The 24,600-nt window shown below is 45.5% G+C and overlaps 1 protein-coding gene across 5 annotated transcripts in view; it reads left to right on the top strand.

The window, feature by feature from the left end:
* The window catches only part of OPA1 (OPA1 mitochondrial dynamin like GTPase), a 79,323-nt gene that overhangs the window by 29,369 nt on the left and 25,354 nt on the right, over positions 1-24,600 (top strand). For all 5 annotated transcript variants that reach the window (XM_063131718.1, XM_063131716.1, XM_063131717.1 and 2 more), the window contains 16 exons: positions 4,129-4,215; positions 5,046-5,159; positions 5,419-5,499; positions 7,805-7,879; positions 8,121-8,192; positions 9,414-9,513; positions 9,899-10,029; positions 12,391-12,463; positions 12,566-12,638; positions 14,539-14,654; positions 17,234-17,298; positions 18,165-18,241; positions 19,777-19,942; positions 21,443-21,595; positions 22,446-22,554; positions 22,937-23,016. In XM_063131718.1, coding sequence (XP_062987788.1) covers positions 4,129-4,215; positions 5,046-5,159; positions 5,419-5,499; positions 7,805-7,879; positions 8,121-8,192; positions 9,414-9,513; positions 9,899-10,029; positions 12,391-12,463; positions 12,566-12,638; positions 14,539-14,654; positions 17,234-17,298; positions 18,165-18,241; positions 19,777-19,942; positions 21,443-21,595; positions 22,446-22,554; positions 22,937-23,016 — 1,572 coding nt within the window. The remainder of the gene's footprint in view (positions 1-4,128; positions 4,216-5,045; positions 5,160-5,418; positions 5,500-7,804; positions 7,880-8,120; positions 8,193-9,413; positions 9,514-9,898; positions 10,030-12,390; positions 12,464-12,565; positions 12,639-14,538; positions 14,655-17,233; positions 17,299-18,164; positions 18,242-19,776; positions 19,943-21,442; positions 21,596-22,445; positions 22,555-22,936; positions 23,017-24,600) is intronic.

The raw sequence follows: 24,600 nt of genomic DNA, 5'->3' as shown, positions 1-24,600 counted from the left end.
CTGAACCAAGGTCTTTTAACTCAAAATGTCTTTGCAGCTGGTTTACAAATGTGTTTTTCTGTTCTTCTTCATTAAAAACCAGTAACAAATCATCTACATAAATCAGCAAATACACTACATTTGAACCATCCTGTTTTGTGTACAAACAATGATCAGCTTTGCTTTGTTTAAAACCCATTTTGATCAATACATTGTCCAGTTTCTTATTCCAACACCTTGCTGCTTGCCTCAAACCATATATGGATTTTTTCAATTTACAAACTAACCCTGGATTTTTAACAAAACCTTTTGGTTGAGTCATGTAAATTTCCTCAGTTAAATCTCCATATAAGAAAGCTGTTTTGATGTCAAAATGAAATACATTCAATTGTTTTTCTGCTGCAATTTTTAACAAAAGTTTTACACTTGAGTATTTTGTTGTAGGTGCATAAACTTCTTCAAAATCTATTAGATATTTTTGAGCAAATCCTCTTGCTACCAATCTTGCTCTGTAACGTTCCACCTGTCCTTTCTCATTTTGTTTTACTTTGAATACCCATTTACAGGTAATGGCTTTACGACCTTCAGGTAAAGGTACTAGCTCCCACGTTTCATTTTTTTCCATTGCTCTGATTTCCTCTGACATTGCTTCATGCCAGCCCTGAGCTTCTGTAGGTTCCATTTCCTGAATTTCCTCAAATGAAGTAGGTTCATAGGCTATTAGTAAAGCTCTATGAGAAACCTGTTTGCTTTGGTATTCATCTGAATAACGAATTGGAGCTTTGCGTTCCCTTTCTGGTCGCTTTGGCATAGTTACAGGCATAGTTTCCTCCTTTACAGTTTCTTCCCCCTCCGTCTCTTGCTGAGATTGTTCAGGAATTTCTTCTGTTTCTACAGCTTTCTGTTCTACAGGCAAACTTACATACTGTTTTGTTTCCTGCATTTGTTCATGAAAAACTACATCTCTGCTCACAATTACACTTTTGTGATATGGAGACCACAAACGATAGCCTTTTGTTTGTGTATCATATCCCAACAGTTTACATTCCAAACCTCTTTGAGCTAGCTTTCCTGGTCTGTTTTCTTTCTGAACATGAGCAAAACATTTACTTCCAAAAACCCGTATATGTGACACTCTAGGTTTTCTTTTGTAAAACATTTCATATGGGGTTTTTTCATGTACAGAGTGGTAAAGCCTGTTTAACAAATAATTTGAGGTGGACAAAGCTTCTGCCCAGAACAGGTTAGACAATCCTGACTCTCTCAATAGAGCTCTTAACATGTTCTGCAAGGTTCTGTTTTTCCTTTCTGCAACTCCATTTTGAAATGGTGAATATGGAGCAGTAAGGTCATGTTGTATACCCTCATCACTGAGGAATTTTTTTAATTGGTTGCTAAGAAATTCACCTCCCCGGTCCGTTCTTAGATTAGCTATAGGTTCTTTAAATCTATTTTTACTCCACTTAACAAAGGCTTTGAACTTTCCAAAAGTTTCACTCTTCTGTTTTAACACATACACAAATCCAAATCTACTGTAATCATCAACAATAGACAAGAAAAATCTGTTTCCTCCTTGACTTGTCTCAAAAGGACCTGCAAGATCTGCATGAATTAATTCAAAAATTCTTTTTGTTGTTCTCTCACTATGTTTTGGAATGTTTGACTTATGACACTTGGTTTCACTGCATACATTACATTCTACATAGTTAAAACATGGTTTGATTTTCACCCCTTCACACAATTCTGGAATCTTAGAAATTGTTTTATAGTTAGCATGACCAAATCTTTTATGAGTTAAATGGATACACTCTTGGTGTGGTTTGCAATTGGCTATTGTTTTTGTTGTGACTTTGCTGGCTACAACTTCATTTTCTGTACAAGTATTAATCACATACAAAGATTCTTTCATTATTCCCTGCACACACACCTTGTTTCCCTGTTTTATAGTACAATTTTCTTCAGTAAAACAAACCTCATACCCCATTTCTGTTAACTGAAACACACTTAGAAGGTTTGTTTCTAATTCTGGTACATATAAAACACTTTGTAGTTCAACTCCCAGACAATCAAAATATACATTACCCACACCACAAATCTGGATTTTTGTTCCATTTGCAAGGGTAACACACTTTTGCTCTGAAGTAGAAGTTTCCAAGGTTACAAATGAAAGTTTGTCTTTTGCCATACTTATTGAAGCCCCAGAGTCCAAAAACCAAGGATTCATTGTCTCTTTGACTCTTGCTAGAAGACACTTCTTTGTTGATTCAGCTTCATTCATGTTGTTTTCTTCTCTCCACTTTGCTGTCAACAGCTTTTTCTTCTTCTTGTTGCAATCCCGCCTTAAGTGTTCTGTGGAACCACAATTAAAGCATTTCCTTGCCTTTAATGCAGCCACCACGTCAGAAGATTTATGGCTTTGTTGAAATTCAGCCACAGGATGTTTAAGGCTCTGTTGTTTTGAAGCTTGTCTTCTTTCATAGTTTTCCAGTAGTTTTCCAGCTACATACTCGAGGGTTAAATTTTTCTCCTCTTGACTTTCCATCATGGTGACAACCGCATCGTACGATGAATCAAGACTTGACAAAATCACATAGACTTGGTGTATAGTTGTAAACTCCATCCCTCGTGCCCTGAGTTGATTGAAGATTTCTCTCATGCTTTTCAAATGGTTTGACATAGACTCCCCTGGTTTCAGCTTCATTCCATACAGTTTCCGGGTTAGAATTACTTTACTGCCCGCTGTTTCTCTTTGATATACAGCTTGTAGCGCATTCCAGCACTCTTTTGATGTATTCAAAAACTGAATGAAGGAAATTTGAGAGTCTTCCACAGCTAATGCAATAACTGCCATTGCTTTTGCATCATCCTTAAACCATTTAGCATTCTGTGGATCTGCTCTATCTGGTGGATCCTCTGTGACTACATACCACAGTTCAGCCTGAATCAGATACATTTGCATTTTGTAAGACCATAATGCATAGTTAGAGTCATTCAGCTTTTCCAACAATTGATGCAAACCAGACATATTAGCTCCTGCCATTTCCTCTGCTTTAGGAATTGGTATCTCACCGTCCTTCTGCTCAGAGTCCTCCTCAGAGTCAGCCGACTGAGATTTTTCCTCACTTTGCAGCACTGGCTTTAGCTTGATGTCTTCCTTCATCAACAGTTTTCTGTTTTAGCAGACTCCTGGTTCTGGTTCTGATACTGCACCATTCCCATCAAGTTCTGGTTCTTCTGCCTGGGTTAAGCTGGCGTAGGCTTCCTGGACTGGACTGGGCTGGTCTAGGACTAGGCTGCCTGGACTGGGCCCATAACCTTTGTTGGGTTATTGTGCCAGAACTTTTCTCCTTCTGGAACTCTGTTTGTGCTCAGAAACAAACACACATCACGCAGGTCTTACACAGCAGAGCTGGTTTATTTCCTTCAGGCTTCTGTGCAGTCCAATTCAGATCAGTTCAGATCAGCACACTGAGGCATACACAGAGAGCAGTGATCATAGAGCAGTGATCAGAGAGCAGTGATCAGTTCCATTTTACACAAGTGAGAAACTATATACAGAACTACACAATTCTTATCTACATTACATACAGCTGTGATGAGGCTAACTTAGAATCTTGGCAAGGTTCCCAGAACAGCCTCTATCTCAAGGTAATTGCCCACAGATAGACTTTCTCTGTTTAACCCTGAGATAGCCATACACACACAATTTTAATGACTAAGCAAGTATTTCTTTTCATATACTTAACATCTGTCTCCCTGCCTGCCAGCCACCATATATCCCACGCTGTCAGCATTGCTCATCTCTGTAGTAATTCTTTTTACTAGCAGTTTTGGTTAATAAAAGCCCAAACCCTCTGATGACCGGCATTTCCCTTGAATCCCAGACTGATGTGATATATCTTGGATATAGTTTTAATTTCCTCTGGATATTTTATCATGGGTTTGTCTGACTGGAAGAGACAACTAGCTCCCCACAGGCAGGGACTTATGTTCATGAAAATACCTATTGCAGCAAGGTGCACGTCCTGCTGTGTAAGTGGTCTTGGCGATTAGGTTCCGATGATAAGTGAGCTTTTATGAGACTGCAGCAGGGTTTCTCATGCTTGGCTTTGGCTCAGTTGACTAAGATCTCTTTATCTTTTCTCTTAGAAATCGTTAATTGATATGTATTCCGAAGTCCTGGATACTTTGTCGGATTATGATGCTAGCTATAATACCCATGATCATTTACCTCGGGTAAGTGAAAGCTTTCAACCGCGTTGTGTTTGCAATAAGGGCTGGCAGTGAGCAAGAAGACATATTGTTGAAAATACCATTTAATTTTTGAGCCATGGGGAGGCAATAACTGATCTAGTTTGGGACATTCAGAGTAAAAGGTAACGGCTTTCAATGTTTTCTATAAATACAATTCACCTCAGAATCCAATATAAACTTCTCCTGTTGACCTACAAAGCTTTTCACACTCTAGCTCCTTCCTGTCTTTCCTCTCTCATCTCACACTCTTGCCCCGCTCGTGCTCTTCGCTCCTCTGATGCCGTGTTTCTCACCTGCCCAAGGGTCTCCACTTCCCTTGCTCGGCTTCGTCCATTTTCTTCCGCTGCCCCTTACGCCTGGAACGCTCTTCCAGAACATTTGAGAACTACAAGTTCAATCGCAGCTTTTAAAGCTCAGCTGAAACCTTTTCTTTTTTCTAAAGCTTTTAAAACTTGATTTTGATCTGACTTTTATACTGTTAGTTTTACTCTACCCTGTGCCTGTTTGGTGCATTCTCTTCCCCTCCTTATTGTTTTAGTATGATTTTATTAGATTGTAAGCCTATGTGGCAGGGTTTTGCTATTTTATTGTTTTATTCTGTACAGCACCATGTACACGGATGGTGCTATATAAGTAAATAATAATAATAAAATAATAACAATTGAATCTTCTGAAAAGCTCTGTTCCCCCACCCCTAAAAACAAACAAAAAAACACCCTAAAGAAGTCACTCCTGCTTTGAATTCTGGGATGACTGGCAAAAAGTGCACCGGTTTCTGTTAAAACCCAGCGGCTGGATGTTTTTGGTTAAAGGTTGTGGTGGTTGGAGATCAGAGTGCCGGCAAAACCAGCGTACTTGAAATGATCGCCCAAGCTCGGATCTTTCCTCGCGGCTCTGGAGAAATGATGACCCGTTCACCTGTTAAGGTAAGAATGTTGAAATAGGGTGGAGTTGCCAGAGGCCATTAAGGGTCCCAGTGGAAGAAAAGACGGTGCCCTTTTGGAAATGAACCCTTCACTTGTATGGTTCTTGTGTGATTCTTATAAGTTTGGCCTACAGTCCTAATCATTGGCTGTGCCTGGTAGGGCTGCTGGCTGTGGTAGGCTGGAACATGTTGCCCAGCCCTGCTATAAAAACCCGTCCAGATCTTTAATTCACTGCTCTTTTCCCTCCTTTGGATGTTAGGTCACGCTCAGTGAAGGTCCTCACCACGTGGCTATCTTCAAGGATAGTTCTAGAGAGTTTGACCTGACCAAGGAGGAGGATGTAAGTTTCAAAAAATAGCTTATTTATCCATGCACTAACTTTTTTTTAATCACGTCCATGTTTTGGAGGGTGAATGACCCACGTGGATGGGTAGGTGTGAGTGAGGAAGCGTCTATATGATAAAGATTAACTTCAGTGGTGCAAAGTGAGGTGAGCATGGACCAAGGATATGGAATTCGAATCTCCACTCAGCCATGAAGAATACTGGGTGGCCTGAGGCTAAGAGAGAACGGCCTGCCACGGACCTCACACGGGTGGGTGGGCTTGAGCTCCTCGGAGGAAGAGCAGGCAGCAGAGGTTTCATTGATGGAAAAACTGTCAGGTGTCAGCATCTGTGTTGACAAATGGGTCTACTCACTAAGTAGTACATCTGCTGCTCAACCTCCATTCACTTCACAGGGCTTCGCACAGAACTCCATTGAAAACAGGTTGAGGTTGCTCAAACACCAGGTTTAAAAGGTCATGTCCTTGTTTGGCATCTTTCTTCATTGAAAAAGGCCACGTTCCTTTGGTAGAGTATTAAGAAGCTATAAATGACCAGTCTCTTGGGTGTTCCATGAAGTCATCTGGTAACGTTACAGTGTGCTGAAAATAAATGGAAGCCTGCACAAATTTACTGAAAGGCTTATTCTAAAATCAGACTGCCTCATCCGCTGACAATTTATGCTGACAATTTACACCTGAACCAGTTAGAATGTTTGTGAACATTCCATGACGTTACAGTAATTCACCCAGCGGGTAGGAAAGGAATGTGGAGTGATAAGTAACAGCCACTCTTGTCTACTGCAGGTGTTGTCACTTTTCGAAGCAAGTGTGCCATCTTTCCGTCACCCACCCCACCCGAAACAAACAAAAAATAAACTGGCAAATTTCATAGAATCATAGAATAGGAAGGAGCCTATAAGGCCATTGAGTCCAACCTCTGCTCAGTGCAGGAATCCACCCTAAAGCATCCCTGACAGACGGTTGTCCAGCTGCCTCTTGAAGGCCTCTAGGGTGGGAGAGCCCACAACCTCCCTAGGTAACTGATTCCATTGTCATACTGCTCTAACAGTCAGGAAGTTTTTCCTGATGTCCAGCCGGAATCTGGCTTCCTGTAACTTGAGCCTGTTATTCCGTGTCCTGCACTCTGGGAGGATCGAGAAGAGATCCTGGCCCTCCTCTGTGTGACAACCTTTCAAGTATTTGAAGAGTGCTCTCCTGTCTCCCCTCTTTTCCAGGCTAAACATGCCCAGTTCTTTCAGTCTCTCTTCATAGGGCTTTGTTTCCAGGCCCCTGATCATCCTGGTTGCCCTCCTCTGAACACGCTCCAGCCTGCTTTCGTCAGGCTTCAAAAGCAGCTCCTTCCAGATCTGGGCACACCGGGACTCTGTTTTTCTTAATTATGTTAATTTGTGCCATACTTTTCCAAAGCTGCTTAATAAGTAATATCAAACACTACAATAGAATTACAGTTAAAAATGTCATAACCAAATAGGAAACAAAATTGCAGCACTGACAATAAAATAAAACATGAGAACATAATTATCTTCAAGCAACAAACCATTTAAATGTTAAAAGCTTGTTGGAATAAATTTTCAACAGATCACTAAAAGTAAAAGGGCCAAGAGAGCCTGGTGGATCTCCTCAAGGCGGGCCTTCCACAATCTCAGTGCCACTACGAAGAAGGACCAGCTGTCTTTTACCACAACCCATCTAATATCTCGTGTTGACAGGCCAGAGAGCCTGGCCTCAGGGAGTGAACTGAAAGTCCAGGTGGGGCTATATGGGGAAGGCGACGCTTGAAGTCACCCAGTCCGAGGCCATTTAGGACCGTGCAGGTCTTCATCGGCACTATTAGCTGAGCCCAGAAACTAATTGGCAATCAGTGTAGCTACTATAAAACTGGAGTCATAATCTCCCATCGTTGGCCAAACTTTACACCACCAATCTTCTGGTGGCCACATTTTGGACCAGTTGGATAACCAGCAGTGGGGCTGCTTGGTGGCAGATGACCATGGTCTTCTTGTACAGACCACCGGGCCAGAGTGGGGCTGAACGAGTGTTGACTTCCCTGTGGCTTCTGGCCTCTTTGCCTGGCTTTAGGGCCCGTGTTTGCAGGAGTGGAGAGCAAACGCTTGTGCACTTGAAAATCACGGCCATTGAGCAACTGCTCACCTTTAGAGGTGATGAAACAGACGTGTGCCTGAGACATTCCCCTTCCATCCTTTCTCCTAAAGGATGTAAAATAAAACCAGACTTGCTGGCACAAAAGTGTCTCGATTTCAGTTATGAATTCTGGTTATTTCTGATTGTGTTGAAACAGCTTGCTGCCTTGAGGAATGAGATTGAGATCAGAATGAGGAAGAGCGTGAACGAAGGCTGCACAGTCAGTTCTGAGGTAAGGCCTGGCCGTTGACTGGAGACCTCTCTCCCTGTGGCCTTAGGGACACCACTCCCCCTCTAATTTCCTAAGAGGCCTAATCTTGCCGCCATTCCAGAAATCACTTGCGTTACAGAGCTTTTCAACGGGTTGTCCTAAGCACGGTTGTCTGTCTGTCTCTCTTTCCTTCCTTCCTTCACAAAGAAGTCTCCTCTGACCCCTTCATATGGAAACCTCCGCTCTTTGTTTTCTTTTGCAGACCATTTCCCTTAGCGTCAAAGGTCCTGGCCTGCAAAGAATGGTGCTGGTGGATTTGCCCGGTGTCATCAGCGTGAGTAGGCTCTGCTTGTGAGCCACCAGCATTATCAAGTGGAAAAAACATTTTGCACAGGGGGTGATGGGAATCAGAAGATCAAGTCCCAGTTCATCCACAGTTGACTTTGGTTATCACCCCCTTGGCCTGAATTCCCTAGCTGTAAAATGGGAGTGCGGCCGACCTGTGTTGCAGGGCGGGTGTACGAAAGGCCGGGAGCAGGCCCACTCGAGCACTCTGGGCAGAGAGAGGACGGGAGGAGCCTTGCGCTCCGTCCAGGAGAATGAAGTTGAGGCAGGGGAGAGTTGGCGAGAAGGATGGCGGTCCAAGGGAAGTGCAGGGAGGCATTGGCTGAAATGGGCGCCAGAGAGAGCGTCGCCTCCTCTTTGACCCTCCCGGCTCCTTTGAGATTGGCCGGAGAGGCCTTTCTCTGGGTCCCTTCCTTGGGTGCTTGTGGGGCTTCGGGCGGGCAGTGCTTGGTGCTGCAGTCGCTTTGGAATCGACCCCCAAGCAGGCTCTGCCTCCTCAACGGAATTTAGATGCAGAGTGAAAACTTACAGCCTTTTTTTTTTTTTTGCTGCTTTGTTTTTCCTATGATTTGTTTTGCGATCTGCATGCTGCTTTGGGTACCTTTAGGTGTTTTAATACGTTTTGTAAATGAGTTCTTCCATCATTGCCAGCTGTTTGTGTCGGTCCCCACCTTTTCACGGGGAGTCTAGGCTAACAGGAATGAGGGCATAGAATACAGGTTGAAAGGGGACCGGGTGTCCTGGTGCCTGGTGCTTTGCCCTTTTGTTAGCACTTTAGTCATCTAGAAGACTTGGGGTCAATGATCTGTCCTTGAGAGTGTCACTTCCTGCACCGAGCCCATGGAATAGGGCAGGCTAAAGAAGTGCTAGTTCACCTTAACCTGTGGATTAGGACAAGTTTAACCTAAAGAGAGCCTGTTTCAGTTGATCCGTTGAAAAAGCTTCCTAACGTAAGGGAGGTTCTGCCCTGGTCCCAGCTGCTTAAGGAAGCTGTGTGATTTCCTACTGCGGAAGTCTTCAGAAATGCTGGGGGTGCACCTGTCAGGGGTGGCTGATCATAGAACCATAGAATAGCAGAGTTGGAAGGGGCCTACAAGGCCATCGAGTCCAACCCCCTGCTCAATGCAGGAATCCACCCTAAAGCATCAGCTCCTGTCCAGTGTTGTGATGCTGTTCCTCTCTTCCCATCCTACCTGGTCTCTCTTTACAGACGGTGACGTCAGGGATGGCCCCAGACACAAAGGAAACCATCTTCAGCATCAGCAAAGCCTACATGCAGAACCCGAATGCCATCATCCTTTGCATTCAAGGTACGCCAGGAGTCCAGCCTGTCCTTGGAGTGGCCCGTTGCTTCTTGGTCACCAAGAACCCTGCAGTTGCAGCCTTTGCTCGCTTGGATTCTTAGGAGATGGATTTGTGAAAGCAGCCCAGGGCTGCTCTTCGCTTGTGGCCGGGAGTGGGAGTGGGGAGGGGGGGCTCTGCCGTCCTGTTGTGGGTAAACTAGTTGGCCTCGTCTTCTTCTTTTGAGCTGTGTGGCTATTAATCGTGTGTTCATTAGATCCCAGAGTTGAACAACTCTGTTTATCTCTTAATTTCTTCAACTGACTTGTGTTTAGCTCCTGCTTTTTATAGGAAATGTTTTGTATATTCTGCAAAGTCATAGCAAATTTGGTCTTTCTTTTGTTTTGTTTCCAGATGGGTCTGTGGATGCAGAACGCAGCATTGTCACTGACTTGGTCAGCCAGATGGATCCTCAGGGCAGGAGGACAATCTTTGTTTTGACAAAAGTGGACCTTGCTGAGAAAAACGTGGCCAGCCCGAGCAGGGTGAGGAGGAGGAGGAGGAGGAGGAGGAGATGTGTTTTCATGTAGCAGGTGCTGTTTGAGCTGCCTAGGAGCGTCTGCTTCATTCCCCCAAACTGTTAGGAATAATCGCGTTATTCTGATAGAAGTCAAGTTTGTTATGCAGATGCTCTGTGGCCGTGATATTGCTTCCACGTATACGAGAGATCATAGAATCATAGAATAGCAGAGTTGGAAGGGGCCTACAAGGCCATCGAGTCCAACCCCCTGCTCAATGCAGGAATCCACCCTAAAGCATCCCAGACAAATGGTTGTCCAGCTGCCTCTTCAATGCCTGTAGTGTGGGAGAGCTCACCACCTCCCTAGGTAACTGATTCCATTGTCGCACTGCTCTAACAGTCAGGAAGTTTTTCCTGATGTCCAGCTGGAATCTGGCTTCCTTTTACGTGAGCCTGTTATTCCGTGTCCTGCACTCTGGGAGGATCAAGAAGAGATCCTGGCCCTCCTCTGTGTGACAACCTCTTAAGTATTTGAAGAGTACATATACTTCAGATTTTGCATGTGTCTTCTCTGACAGCAAAAAGTTTTGAGGCACTTTTTTTAATGGGTGTTTGTGCAGCTGTAAAAAAAAATGATTTGTTTCTTGGCTTGTGTGAGACATTTCTTTGGGCTACTTGGATGCCGGTATGAGGCTTAACATTCTGGACAACGCACCCTGTGAATCTCTCCTGTGGTGCATCACTCCATGGTGGCATGCCCTGAGGTTTTGCACAAAGCCATTCTCTCTGTTTTGTTTTCTTACATTTCCCTGACTATTCAGTACTTAATCCATTACTTAAAATGTTCTGTTTTGTGTGTGAGACTTTGTTATTGCTCCTTACTTTTAAAGTACAGCACGGTAGTCAAAACCATGCGGTAATTCTGGTTTCTTGTGTTTCTTGTTTTTGTTTTGTTTATATCTTAGTTTAGAACCTCATGATTCAAGGCTTATTTCAATTCACCTAGCCAGACTGTGTTCTGCCTGCAAGACTATGACCCAGTTCACTCGATCACCACAGCCCACCCTGAGCAGTGGCCTGTGCTGGGGGGCTTTTACTAGAGATGTAAAATTTCCAGAAATTTTGAAGCCATGGGAAAAAACCGTTTTTTCCCTGTTTTTTTTTTCAGAAAAAACCCCGGAAATTTTCGGAAAAATTGAAACAATGCAATGTTAGCACTTTTTACAGATTGAAAGTCACTTTGTTACTTTAGGAACATAAAATGTAATTATGTCCAAGTTGGTTTGGCATAAAATTATTACATTTGGTATATTAAAAGTAGTGTATTCAAACAATTATTACAAATTTAATTTACTTTTTTTTACTTTTTTTTGGTAACGAATGGAGCTACTAGCTCCTGAACTGTTAGGAACACCTGAATTGTAAGGAACCTCTTTGGTTCTGCCAGTTTATGAGGAGCAGGCAAAAAGCAATTTTAAAAAACAACAACTGAAGAAACCACCAACATTAGTAACAAAGAAAATTATTTATGTCTCCACTAGTCCTCCAGTGTCAAGACATAAAGCCCCCATTCCCATAAAAAGAACTGAGAAAAATGGAGGGGGGGACACACCAAGATTCAATGAATATGCATGAAATTTAATCAGGCTCATTTTCTGAGCTACAGCTCTCAGTATCCGTTTCAGTCTCTGCTTCCGTGGCAGTGCTGCCCCCTAGAGGCAGAAGTGCATCTTCCTCTTGCATTTGAGCGTTGTAGTCTCAGTTTGCAACCTAGGATTTGCTTGTCCTTGGTGCACAGACATTGTAATAATCTGATACTGTACAGTTTTTAGGAATCATTTGGAGAAGTAAATATCTGAACACCTTGTCTTAAACATTTTATTCATTATGCTAAAATAAAACATCTCGTAATCTGTTTTTTCTTCATTTTTTTTCAATTTTTCAGAAACCCCCCAAAAAAGGCTTTGGAAAAAAACGGGGGGGAAACCGGGTTTTCTTCCGAATTTTTCCGTCACATCTCTAACTTTTACATATTCAAGCCGCATCTGCTGCTTGTCGTGTTGTGTGAACCCAGTGAAGGTGGGTTGTTGGTGTAGTTAACAAACTACCCACAACCCTAAAACAGCCCATAGGTTTTGAGTGGTTTATTAACTACGACAATAACCCGCCCTTGCCAGGTTCATAAGACGGAACAAGCATTGGTCATGGCTTGGATATGCAAAACGGCTGCCACTAACCCATGGGAGTTCATTTACCCACCGCTGCTTGGTGTGACATGCAAACAGGCCCTATTTCTTTTTGGCTGCTGTTTCATACTGTGCAATTTGAATAAAAGAGATCCTTGCGAGCATGTGAGATCAGCTTTGCTTCTTCTCTGTTTTCACAGATCCAGCAAATAATTGAAGGCAAACTCTTCCCAATGAAGGCTCTTGGGTATTTTGCAGTTGTTACGGGAAAAGGTATTTTAGAGTTTTGATTTTGGCCAACTGGTGCGGGTTCCGTGTGTATATTGGATGATTTTAAGTCCTTTCCTCTCTTTGTTTGTTTCCTTCTATCTCTAGGAAATAGCAGTGAAAGTATTGAATCTATTCGAGAGTATGAAGAAGATTTTTTCCAAAACTCCAAACTGCTGAAGTATGTCAATATTTATTGTTTTAAAAGTTGGCTTAATGCCACTTGTCGATACAGGCTTCAGAATTTCTACTGCGACATACAACCGATTGTAATCTGTTAAAGGACAAGGCCCTTGAGAGGTCCCTTGAGCTGTGGTTTGGGACCATCTGCCCTGAAAAGTTTTCTATCTTTTCTTTGAATGGTAGAAGCCTCTGTCATCAAAATGGACTAAAGGGGTTTCCAACTTTCAGATGTTATGTAGGCTTAATCTGATATGTGAACCTTGTAGAAATTCACTTCTGAACTAGTCCATGAAAAAGTGCCCCAAGTCATTCTGAACAGGAAACTAAAGTAGCTAAAAGTGGGCTAGATGGAACAACTATTAGGTAGGTTCACCGTTGGCTACAGAATCGGACTCAAAGAGTATTTCTCAATGGAACCTTCTCAAACTGGGGAGAGGCAACGAGTGGGGTGCCGCAGGGCTCAGTCCTGGGCCCAGTGCTCTTCAACATTTTTATTAATGACTTGGATGAGGAGGTGCAGGGAACGCTGATCAAATTTGCAGATGACACAAAATTGGGTGGGATAGCTAATACCCTGGAAGACAGAAACAAACTTCAAAGGGATCTTGATAGGCTGGAGTGCTGGGCTAAAAACAACAGAATGAAATTTAATAGGGATAAATGCCAAGTTCTACACCTAAGAAAAAGAAACCAAATGCACAGTTACAAGATGGGGAATACTTGGCTCAGCAATATTACAAGCGAGAAGGATCTTGGAATTGTTGTAGATCGCAAGCTGAATATGAGCCAACAGTGCGAGATGGCTGCAAGAAAGGCCAATGCTATTTTGGGCTGCATTAATAGAAGTATAGCTTCCAAATTGCGTGAGGTCCTGGTTCCTCTCTATTCGGCCCTGGTCAGGCCTCATCTAGAGTATTGCGTCCAGTTCTGGGCTCCACAATTCAAGAAGGACGCAGACAAGCTGGAGCGTGTTCATAAGAGGGCAACCAGGATGATCAGGGGTCTGGAAACAAAGCCCTATGAAGAGAGACTGAAAGAACTAGGCATGTTTAGCCTAGAGATAGTTCGTGGAACGCAAAGTCCTCCTGGTCCTCCAAGCCTCAGCCCAATCTTTGATGCCCTTTCCTGATGCTTCAGAGCACCGCCTGGCAGGTCAATAATTTACCTCTCCCGGTGATGAAGGGATCCCAACATTCCAACGCAGAGGGGTGTGGGGGGCAGGAGCCCTCTTTATCTCTCTAGCAAGATAGAACAGTGAAGCAAACAGACGAAATTAGGCAGAACTGCTGACTTGAGAACCACACCCTTATCAGCATCAGACCGCAGTTGTTAGTGTGTTGATTGGTGCCTGACCCATTTCCCCGTGTAAGAAGCCTGCAGCGTTTCCAAATATATCTGGGCCCTACCCAGATATAGTTTTGTAAACCGCCCAGAGAGCTTTGGCTGTGGGGCAGTATATAAATGTAATAAAATAAATAAATAAATAAATACCCAACAAAACAAGAAAACTGCCCTTTAAACAGGCCTTTATATATTTAATAAACAGCATATAGGACAACTGTGTAAGTTCAATACCTGACCTAACTCCTCCTCACCATTTCTTCTGGTGTCAAACACGCTACACACTCTTAACTCGAGAAAAAGGAAATGTAGCCGAACGCTCCAGGGTCTTTTGAAAAAGGTGTGTGTGTGTGTGTATGTGTATGTGTATATATATAATTCTGAGAGGTTCCAGCAGCATCACTTCCCTTCTGTGATCTACGCTTCATCCTTCTGTCTACATTTTGCGGGCTTTCATTTATGGAGAGAAAAATGTACCCTTTGCTTTGATAAGCTTCCCCCATTGTAAAATCCCCCAGTGATAAGCTTCCCCCATTGTACTTCTGTGTCTTTTGTAGGAACTGCATGCTGAAGGCCCATCAGGTGACCACGCGGAACCTCAGCCTGGCGGTGTCCGACTGTTTTTGGAAAATGGTGCGAGAGTCTGTGGAGCAGCAAGCAGACGCTTTCAAAGGTAGTGGGGGCCTCTGGCGGTACAGTGTGGGGAAACCTTGGGGTGTGAGGGGTCTGCCTTTTCCTGAAGAGCTGAGCACGTCGCTGTGTATTTACTTTGCAGGCCCCTCCTGGCTATATATAAGGAATAACAACAACAACAACAACAACAACAATAATAATATCACCCAAAACAATCTTGGAAAATGCAGATCATAAAATATACTGGGACAGAACAATTCATACTGACAAGACAATACCTTGCAACCGACCAGACATAATGGTCATAGACAAAAAAGAAAAACACACATACCTCATCGACATAGCAATACCTATTGACAAAATGTTGTTGAAAAGGAAAAGAGAGAGAAATATACACCACTGGCCATGGAAGTCAAAGGACTATGGCAACAGGAAAAGGTCACAATTATTCTATTAGTCACTTCAGTCATTGGCATCACATCAAAAAAACTACACAGAAAACCTTCAGAAACGGCCTACCAAAATACATCCACACCAACATCCTGAAAGCAGTCATGCTTTAAACATGCTCAGTTGTCAGGAAATTCCTGGATCTGTAAAAGACAGCATGACTTGGCAACGCCCATCATGTCTGTCTAGAAAAACCGCCATGAGCGAGGAAGAGGAGATGATGATGATGACGATGAGGACGACGATTTCTGACCCACCTCCTCCCTCTGGATTGAATACAAAAATATAACATACATAAAACTGATTAAAACATAAAACCAGTATATTATTAAAATCTTTTAAGACATCTTAAAATTCGACTGGGTAGGCCTGCCGAAAGAGATCAGCCTTTATGGCTTTCTTCAATTCAGACAAACTATTAAGCTGGTGGGTCTCTCCCAGCAGGCCATTCCACAGTCTGGGGGCGGTAGAAGAGAAGGTCCTCTGGGTAATAGTTGTCAGCCTAGTTTTGGCTGACTGGAGTAAACCCTTCCCAGAGGACCTGAGTGTGCGGGGCAGATTCTATGGGAGAAGGCGATCCAGCAGGTAGCCTGGACCCAAATCACATAGGGCTTTAAAGGTAATAGCCAACATTTTATACTTCACCTGGAAACTATTATCCTCAGGCCTGGGTCAGGCTTCACAACTAGAGCAGCTTTTTAAATTTATTTCTCCCTGCCCAGGGGTGCAAAAATGCTACAACAACAGTTTTAGGCACACACAAGTTTGTGTGTGAACTTTGATAGGATCCATGTGTGTTTGTCTCATCCATCTTCCAATTGCTACACAAAGGCAAAACCTAAAATGGGTGAGATTAGAGAAAAAGTGATGGTTCATCTCAGGGTGATGGTAAAGAGCGATGGATCCTTGAGCATTTGCATAAGATCCCCCAGCCAAGCTGAGGTGTGGGGAGCAGTTCTGTTGTTGTTTTAGAAAATTAGCTGGGGAATTGAGTCGAGCACACTTCCTGCGTGCAGAGGATCTCTGTTTCCGTTCCTCAGAACTCCGTTCAGAGCATCTGAGCTCGCAGGGCCAGGGAAAATCTTTCCCGGCCTTAAGGCTGGAGAGCGTGGGCGGCCGCTTAGGATGGTCTGACGGCCTGCAAGGAAGCGTTACATATTCCAACAATGGATGTCTAGTAGTCTGGTACTGTAGGTTTGTGGAAGAGTGAAATGGTGTTGTTGTTGTTTAAAAAATAAATCAGCTATTCTGTGTTTGTATTTCATGTGTACCTCATGATGTGGGGGGCGGGGGAATTAAACCTCCTCTTTTCCTAGATTGCCGCGCAATTGAAATCTCAGGATTAAAATATTGATAATCCACAAAAGAACTCTTGTGGAGCTGCAGTGTTGGTTCGCATGCTACGTGGGTAACGCCGACCTTGAGGCAGTTGATGCGTTTCCTAGCCTTGGGTTGTGACCTGCTGCATGTTGTTTTAATCACTGCTGCTATTTCAGATGTTTAAACATCCAGGCGCAGCAGGCATTGTTATTGCAACCGGTGGGTGGGGTGGGGAGATGTGAGGTACTGGTTCCTCTCTATTCGGCCCTGGTTAGGCCTCATCTAGAGTATTGCGTCCAGTTCTGGGCTCCACAATTCAAGAAGGACGCAGACAAGCTGGAGCGTGTTCAGAGGAGGGCAACCAGGATGATCAGGGGTCTGGAAACAAAGCCCTATGAAGAGAGACTGAAAGAACTGGGCATGTTCAGCCTGGAGAAGAGAAGATGGAGGGGAGACATGATAGCACTCTTCAAATACTTAAAAGGTTGTCACACAGAGGAGGGCCAGGATCTCTTCTCGATCCTCCCAGAGTGCAGGACACGGAATAACAGGCTCAAGTTAAAGGAAGCCAGATTCCAGCGGGACATCAGGAAAAACTTCCTGACTGTTAGAGCAGTACGACAATGGAATCAGTTGCCTGGTGAGGTTGTGGGCTCTCCCACACTAGAGGCCTTCAAGAGGCAGCTGGACAACCGTCTGTCGGATGCTTTAGGGTGGATTTTTGCATTGAGCAGGGGGTTGGACTCAATGGCCTTGTAGGCCCCTTCCAACTCTGCTATTCTATGACTCTATGTAATGGGCACAGTCGTGTGGAATAAGGCACGAATTTCACCTCTCTTCTTCCCGTAGCAACGCGTTTTAATTTGGAGACGGAGTGGAAGAACAACTACCCCCGCTTGCGAGAGCTAGACCGGGTATGTGCATTCCCCGATTTGGAGCCACTGTGGGCGTCGGTCTGGGAGGCCTCAGGCTCTTGCCTGCTGTGGATCAGAGAGCTCAGGTTCACTGTTCCCCTTCCTGGTGAGGGGGCGGCTTCTGTGGCAGCCATGGAATAACTTCCCCAGACCGGGAGGCCCTGTCAGTAGACATCCCTGTTGAGGGGTCGGTACCAGCTGGCCTCTCTTTTCACAGGCCTTCCAAATGTGGGGGAATTGACTGCTTTTGAGTCCCGTTACGTTTTTCTTGGTGTGTGTGTGGGGAGTCCTACTTGTTTTTAAAAATGTCTTCACTTCTTTGGGCCTTTTAAAACTAGAAACATGGCTTATATATTATGTGAACCGGCTGACGGTATTGTAGTTTACTCAGCTATGATGTTGACTGGACTAGCTTGGTGAGACCTTGCCAGAGTTGTATGCAATTTGTGCAGAAAAGCAGCTATTCTGAACCCCCAACGAGTTGCCTTTGGGCTCCGGATTCCCTTGCCCAAGCAAGGGCGTTCCCTCCTTGAAAGACAGAAAGAGCCCGTCCGCTGCCCGCACCTCAGTGAGAGGAGAGCATCCGCCGTGCGTCCCGATGGTTTCATGACTGGGACCTCCAGTTCGAGGCATCCCTGGGAGCAGGGGTGGGAAAGGCGGCCTTTCTGCCTTGGGAAACTGCTGCCAGCTAGATCAGGGGGTCTTAGGCCAGCCCCGGACGCTCCCGTTCAGTGCTGGAGCAAGCAGCCCAGCTCTAGGCTAAGCGGAGCAGTGGTGCGAACCAGTATGATGCTGTGTCACGTATCTTCATAAGCCTGACCTGCTACACGCTTCTCAATTGCCACAAATCCTTTTTTTCTGTCTAGAATGAACTGTTCGAAAAAGCAAAGAACGAAATCCTTGATGAAGTCATAAGCTTGAGCCAGGTGACGCCAAAGCACTGGTACAGTAATTAATTGGGTGTTGTTGTTTTTTGGTCTTCTGTTTTTGTCTTGGTTATAGTAGGTTATGTTAATATTAAAACAGGCAGCCATAAATTCTTTGGGATCCTGTGATGATGCCGTGTACTTCTTACAATCCATCTGGAATACATCCACTCCTTTCTCCCCATAAAATATTTATTGGTTCTCCGTGTCTGGATGAGTTTGGTGACCCCTGCCATGCTGCAGGTGATTGGCAACGTTGCTGCTCTCTTAAGAGAAATTACAGCATGTGTCGACTGTTCTTGTTCCAGGAACCAGCAAAGAGGGAAGCTCTTTCTAAATATAGGTTAAAGCAATGACATACACTGGGTGAGATCCAGTTGTGTCCCCCCACCAACAGAAGGTGGAGGGATGGCTCTCCCCCATCTGCAGCAGCGGGAGGAGAGGAGGGGAGGGTTCCCTGGCACTCAGGCTTAGATGCCGCCCTATGCTCCCTGATAAAGCTAGGCAGGGCACTGACTACTGGAAATGGACGCACTCCCACTGCTGAAATTTGACAAGAGGCGGCATTGCTTCGTACACTTCCAAGCCCCTCTTGGCAGCTGCCAGTGCCAGACACCTTCCAGAAGCAGAGTTTCTCTGACGTGGTGGAGAAGGAGAAGGAAGCCATGTGGTCTTAACTTTCTGATCTTCTCCTGGGGATTTTGCCCCCTCGTGCAGCACCGTGGATTGAGTCTCTGGCCAGGAGGCTGGGAGGGACGAATTGGAGTGTGCACATTTGTGGCGCTGAGTTTTAACAGACTCATTTGCCTCAAGCCCAGAGCTTGACGCAAGCCATAGTCTAGCCAAAGGCAACAGCAACGCCTGCGTGTAGTTTCTACAAGTCTTTCCTACTTTCTAAGCTTCAGTTCCTTTTATGTTTTCATAAATAACTCTTCTAGGATCTAAACAGCTGACTGCAGCCTCCACTTTTAAATAGTGGAGCTGGTTTGGACCCATCTGGGCTCACTTGGCAATTTTCAGTTTACTACAGTTTGGGGGACAATGGAAAGTTTGGAGCAGTAAACTTCTTTTGTTGAATAAAGGGAACGTTTGAGTCGATTGGCTTCCGGAGAAGAACCTTGAGGAGTGAAAAGGGTCTCCAGTAATTATTTGGGTGATCCTGACCAACTGTGAGGTTGGAAGGAGCAAAGGGCCTGCTCCCTCTCTGGCTTGGACGCTGCTGCCATGATTCACCTGGAGAACAGGCCAGAGTCTCTCTCAAGCAGCGGCAAGACTGGTTTTCTTCTGCGCCGTAACAGTTCACCAGTCCGCTTTGTGCATAGCCAAATATTAAGGCTTTGTGCCTCTGAAATGCCACTTCCCCCGTTCCCTCAGGCAGGAGAAGCACAGCTTGAAGGCTGCTGCTCCGAGTTGATGGCTGGGGGATGCTCGAGGAGGAGGAGGAGGAGGAGGGACCCTTCCCCATGCATGAGGTGACCCTTTGGCTCAGCTGTATCCGTAGCCCACCTGTGGGGATGCCAAGTGAGCTGTTGCCATTCCTCCTCTTCCTCAGGGAGGAGATCCTTCAGAAGTCCCTGTGGGAGAGGGTCTCGACCCATGTGATAGAAAACATCTACCTCCCAGCAGCGCAGACCACAAATTCGGGGACTTTTAACACCACAGTGGACATCAAGCTCAAGCAGTGGACTGACAAGCAGCTGCCCAACAAAGCTGTGGAGGTGAGGCTTTGGTGGCCTGGACGTGGCCTCTGCCCGTTCCTTCTGGCTCCCCATGTAGGATGCTGCCAGGGGACAGAGGGGATGGCAGCTCAGGCTGCTGTTTCGGCGTGTCCCCCCTTTCCTCTCTCTCTCTCTCTCTCTCTCTCTCTCTCTCTCACACACACACACACTCTCTCTCTCTCTCACACACACACACACACACACACACACACACACACACACTGCTTCGCTGTAGACAGGAAGCCAGTCCTCGGTTCTTGTGGAATCAAGGCAGGCAGGAAGGAGGCGCCTTTTTCAGTCTGGGGGGCCACATTCCCTCCTGGGGGTGTCATGCTAGAGGTGGGTGCCCCCCACACAGAAGAAGTAGGCAGGTCAAACCTAAAGTGGGGGAGGCACCCCCTTCGTATCTCCATAACGCTTGTACGACACATGCATTTATACACATCCATGCAACACAGAAAATAAAAACACCCATTCTCACACTCCACGCATGCACACACACACACACACCTAGCATGCACCCATTCATTCTCACGTGGTGTGCATGCACAAAGATCCCCCCACCGCAGCCATTAGGCTTGGGGAAAGCCTTTCATTTACACCATTGGAAGGTTAGTGTGTGTGTGTGTGTGTGTGTGTGTGTGTTGTTGGCCAGACGGAGAGGCTTCGCAGCCTGCATCTGGGCTGGAAGTTCCTCTCCCACAAAGTGAGGCTATAGACCCCGGATTACCCACAGTGGCAAACCTGAGAAGGCTCGGTGCGTGCTGGGAGCAGATTCAGGGGCGCAAACGTCTTTGTAGAATTCTGAAGCGGACTAATTCCGATCAGTTCACAAAATTGAGACTCGGCTTCCCCTCCGGCCCTCTGGGAGGAGCTGTGTGTGGGCCTGCAGATGAAGTGCCGGCAGCCCTCCTGTCTTTAGGCCCTGCGGGGCAGAAGGTTTGCCATGGACATTCCCACCCTCCCACGCCCTGCTCAATCCTGTGCCTTTGCCACCTCTTCTCTTCCAGGCTGCCTCTTCTACCCACCCATCCTGCTTCACAGCCAGCCCGCTCTCTGCCGAGTCCTCTCTCTTCCTGCAGTCAACCCTCCTCTGGTGTCTCATCTTGCCTGGCAGCCATGGCTCTCCCCATCCAGCCCATCGTCATGCGCAACGTAGTGTGTCTTCCCCCCACATACACACACACCTTCAATCTTTTACTTTGCTCAGACACGCAGACCTGTTAACGTTCTGTTGCATTCATCTTCCACCTTGAGAAGTTAGAATGTTTGCAATTCTTCTGTGACAGTGTGAAGCTACAGGCAATTTCTACCCTATTCTGTGTACAAGATGTACATGTGTGTGTGTTACGCAGAGATGGACCATGATTCTATTGTACTGCAATCTGGTTTAAATACCTTTACGCTGTGTCTGCTCTGCCCTGTGTTTTGGCCTACATGTTCGCTGCCTCCTGTGTTTTGGCTGCTTTTGAAGGCAGGATTCTCTTGCCAAATTTGCAGGTTGCCTGGGAGACGCTCCAGGAGGAATTTTCTCGCTTCATGACAGAGGAGAAGGGGAAAGAACATGACGACATCTTTGACAAGCTGAAGCAAGCTGTTAAGGATGAGAGCATCAAGCGGCACAAGTGGAATGAAGTAGCAGAAGACAGCCTGGTAGGGGCTTTTACCTGCTGCGCTGAAGCTGTTTCTCTTAAAACACTGCCACGGCTGTCTAGAAAACGCAAAATAAGCAATGCTTTTTTAAAAAAAAAAATCACCATTTATGTGCTCACTATATAGTTATCAGCCAAGGATCTCTCTCTTTCTTAAACATGTCTGTTTTGTTGACGTACCCTCCACTAGCAGGGTTTGGATCACAGTTTTGAAATCTTGGTGAACTGGATATTTGTCCAGCTAGGTGATGGAATCACTTCAGGTATAGAAAGCATTCCATCACCTATCATAGCTTTTGTAAGCTTGTCCTTCCTAGAAAGCTCAGAGTAGATCGCACTGTTCACATGCACACGCACACAGAGCTTTTACTGCAGAGCCGTGTATTATTATTATTATTATTATTATTATTATTATTATTATTATTATATTTATTTGTATCCCGCCTTTTGCCCAATACTGGGCCTCAAGGCGGCCTTACAAAATTTAAAACACATACATTTTAATTTAAAATATATACATTTTTTGCTGACCTGATGCATATCGGCTCTTACAGTGGCTTCATTCCCAGCAGGTCTTATACAGATTCAGTGTGTTGGACACAGAATAACCTAGTCCGACTTTAGTCCCACTGAAATCATAACTAACTTCTGCCATTGATCAGAGGAAGAAAAACCTGACTAACCTAGTCCAGATCCAGCCCATTGTGTTGTTCTTCCCAGAATTTTTCCGGAACAGTGTTCTGAATTATCTGGTGTTTTTGCAAAACTGTTTAAAGAACATCGCCAGTTTAGTGACTGACTGGAACAACAGGAGATGTTTGTACCCTAACGGTTGCGCTGTGCATTGACAGAGAGTAATCCAGCACAACGCTTTGGAAGACCGCTCTATATCAGACAAGCAGCAGTGGGATGCAGCCATTCAGTTTATGGAGGAAACACTTCAGAGTCGCCTGAAAGACAGTAAGTCCCATTTCCCTCTGGCCCTGTTGCTGCTGCCGCCGCTGCTATCACCGCCACCCCCACCCCCTCCCCCTCCTCATCCCCTTCAGCGTCTCTGAGACTGGCCTTTAGTGCTACCTGCAGCTCCCATGAAAGCACTCCTCTGTCTTAGAATCATAGAATAGCAGAGTTGGAAGGGGCCTACAAGGCCATCGTCTTTTGGTCATCTCTGGCCAGATCTCCTCACTGACCTTCTCCTCTCCCTTTGTGGTCAATCCAGGATGCTCCTGTTAAAATCAGATTTCTCTCCCGTCGCTACGATCTTGCCACCAGGAGAGAAATCACAGTGCTGTGTTGTGTTACGATATTGAACGTTTTGTTTGTTTGTTTTGGTTTTGTCCAGCTGAATCAGTTATTGAAGACATGGTGGGCCCAGATTGGAAGAAGAGGTGGCTGTACTGGATGGGGCGCACCAAAGAGCAGGTGAAAGGATGTTCTAGCTGCTGTGTTGGCATCTCGAGGGAGGAATGCCTCCGCTCCGCTTGCGTTGAAGCGCCAACTTGCTTCCAGTCCATCTAAAAAAGGGATGTTTTCAAGCTGGAAGAGGTGCAGAAAGGGGCAACCAAAATGAGCCAAGCGGCCGGAGCAGCTCCCCTATGAGGAAAGGATACAACCTCCGGGTCTCTTTAACTTAGAAAAAAAGACGTATGAAGGGAGACAGGATAGAAGTGTACAAAATGATGCCTGGTGTGGTGAAAGTGGGCAGGGAGACCTTTTTCTCCCTCTCTTCTATTACGAGAACCCAAAGGGCTCATCCGTATTCCATAGTTCCGCTATGCAAAATTCCATAGTCTAACTTTGCACTGCGAGAAGAAACTCTTCCTTGTCTATCTCCTGAGTCTCCTTGCGTCCAGGTTCATTGGCTCCACTTTCTCCACCTTGTGCATCACGTTCTCCACCCATGCCATGTCCCCCATCACGTGCCTCTTTTCTAAGCGAAACAACCATAATTTTTTTTACCGCTCCTCATGTGGGAGCCGCTCCAGCGGTCGATCATTTTGGTTGGCGTTTTCTGCACCTTTCCAGATCTGCAATGTCCTTTTTTCAGATGGGGTGACCAGAACTGCACACCGCATTCCAAGTGTGGCCGCGCAATAGAGTTGTATAAGGGCAGTATGCTGTTGGCCGTTTTGTTTTCAGTTCCTTTCTTAAACATGTCCAACGTGGAGTTTTGCCTTTTTCGTAGCAGCCGCACGCTGGATCGGCATTTTCATTGAGTTCTCTACCATAACCCCAAGAAGAAATCTGGCCGTTCAGTCTCGTTTCGTATATGTCATGGCCTTGACTGGAGGAGCCCTTTCCTAGCCAAAGGCAATGAAAACTCTCCCGTGGACTTTGCCCCCCTTTTCAGTCCCTATTTCCACCCCCCCTTTTGTTCTGTTGCCACCATACCATTGACCGTGTGCTTTAATTGACAGTAGGGAGAGGAATTGTTGTGTCCTTTAGGTTGTGTGGCTCCCTGGCACCATAGAATCATAGAATAGCAGAGTTATCGAGTCCAACCCCTGCTCAGTGCAGGAATCCACCAGTAGCTTCTTTGTCGTGTCCACTGGCTCCTGGCCATCGCTCTGATATATTGATTCAGAACAAACTGGATGTGGCAGGATCCGTAACAAATGCCACGCCTACCTTGCTAACCCTGTCAATTTCCCCTCCTTTTCAAACTGTTGATCAGTTCTTGTCCTTCGATTAAACAAGACAGTGCCTATTTGACAGTCATATAACACGGAATCCATTTTCAAATAATGTGTAGACACCAGGACGTGTTTCTTCAAGCTTGCATGACTTCGTGGAGCTGCTGTGACCACAGAGCTGCAATGAGGCTGCATTTGTGAAACGGCCTTGGCGTGCAGCTTCTGCAGTTCCATTTGCCCAGTCTCCACGAAGAAGTGCAGGTGGTTGCCAAGTCCATATATTAAAGCCAGAGCCCCATGTCAAAGTTTCCATAAAGTTTCATCATTTTCCTCTTCCCACCACGCCTTTCTTTCCTTTTGTGCCACACCTATT

Source organism: Elgaria multicarinata, chromosome 8 (genome assembly GCF_023053635.1).
Source record: "Elgaria multicarinata webbii isolate HBS135686 ecotype San Diego chromosome 8, rElgMul1.1.pri, whole genome shotgun sequence".
Taxonomy (NCBI): domain Eukaryota; kingdom Metazoa; phylum Chordata; class Lepidosauria; order Squamata; family Anguidae; genus Elgaria; species Elgaria multicarinata.
The sequence above is the reverse complement of the archived record's forward strand: the minus strand, read 5'-3'. Positions and strand labels throughout refer to the sequence as shown.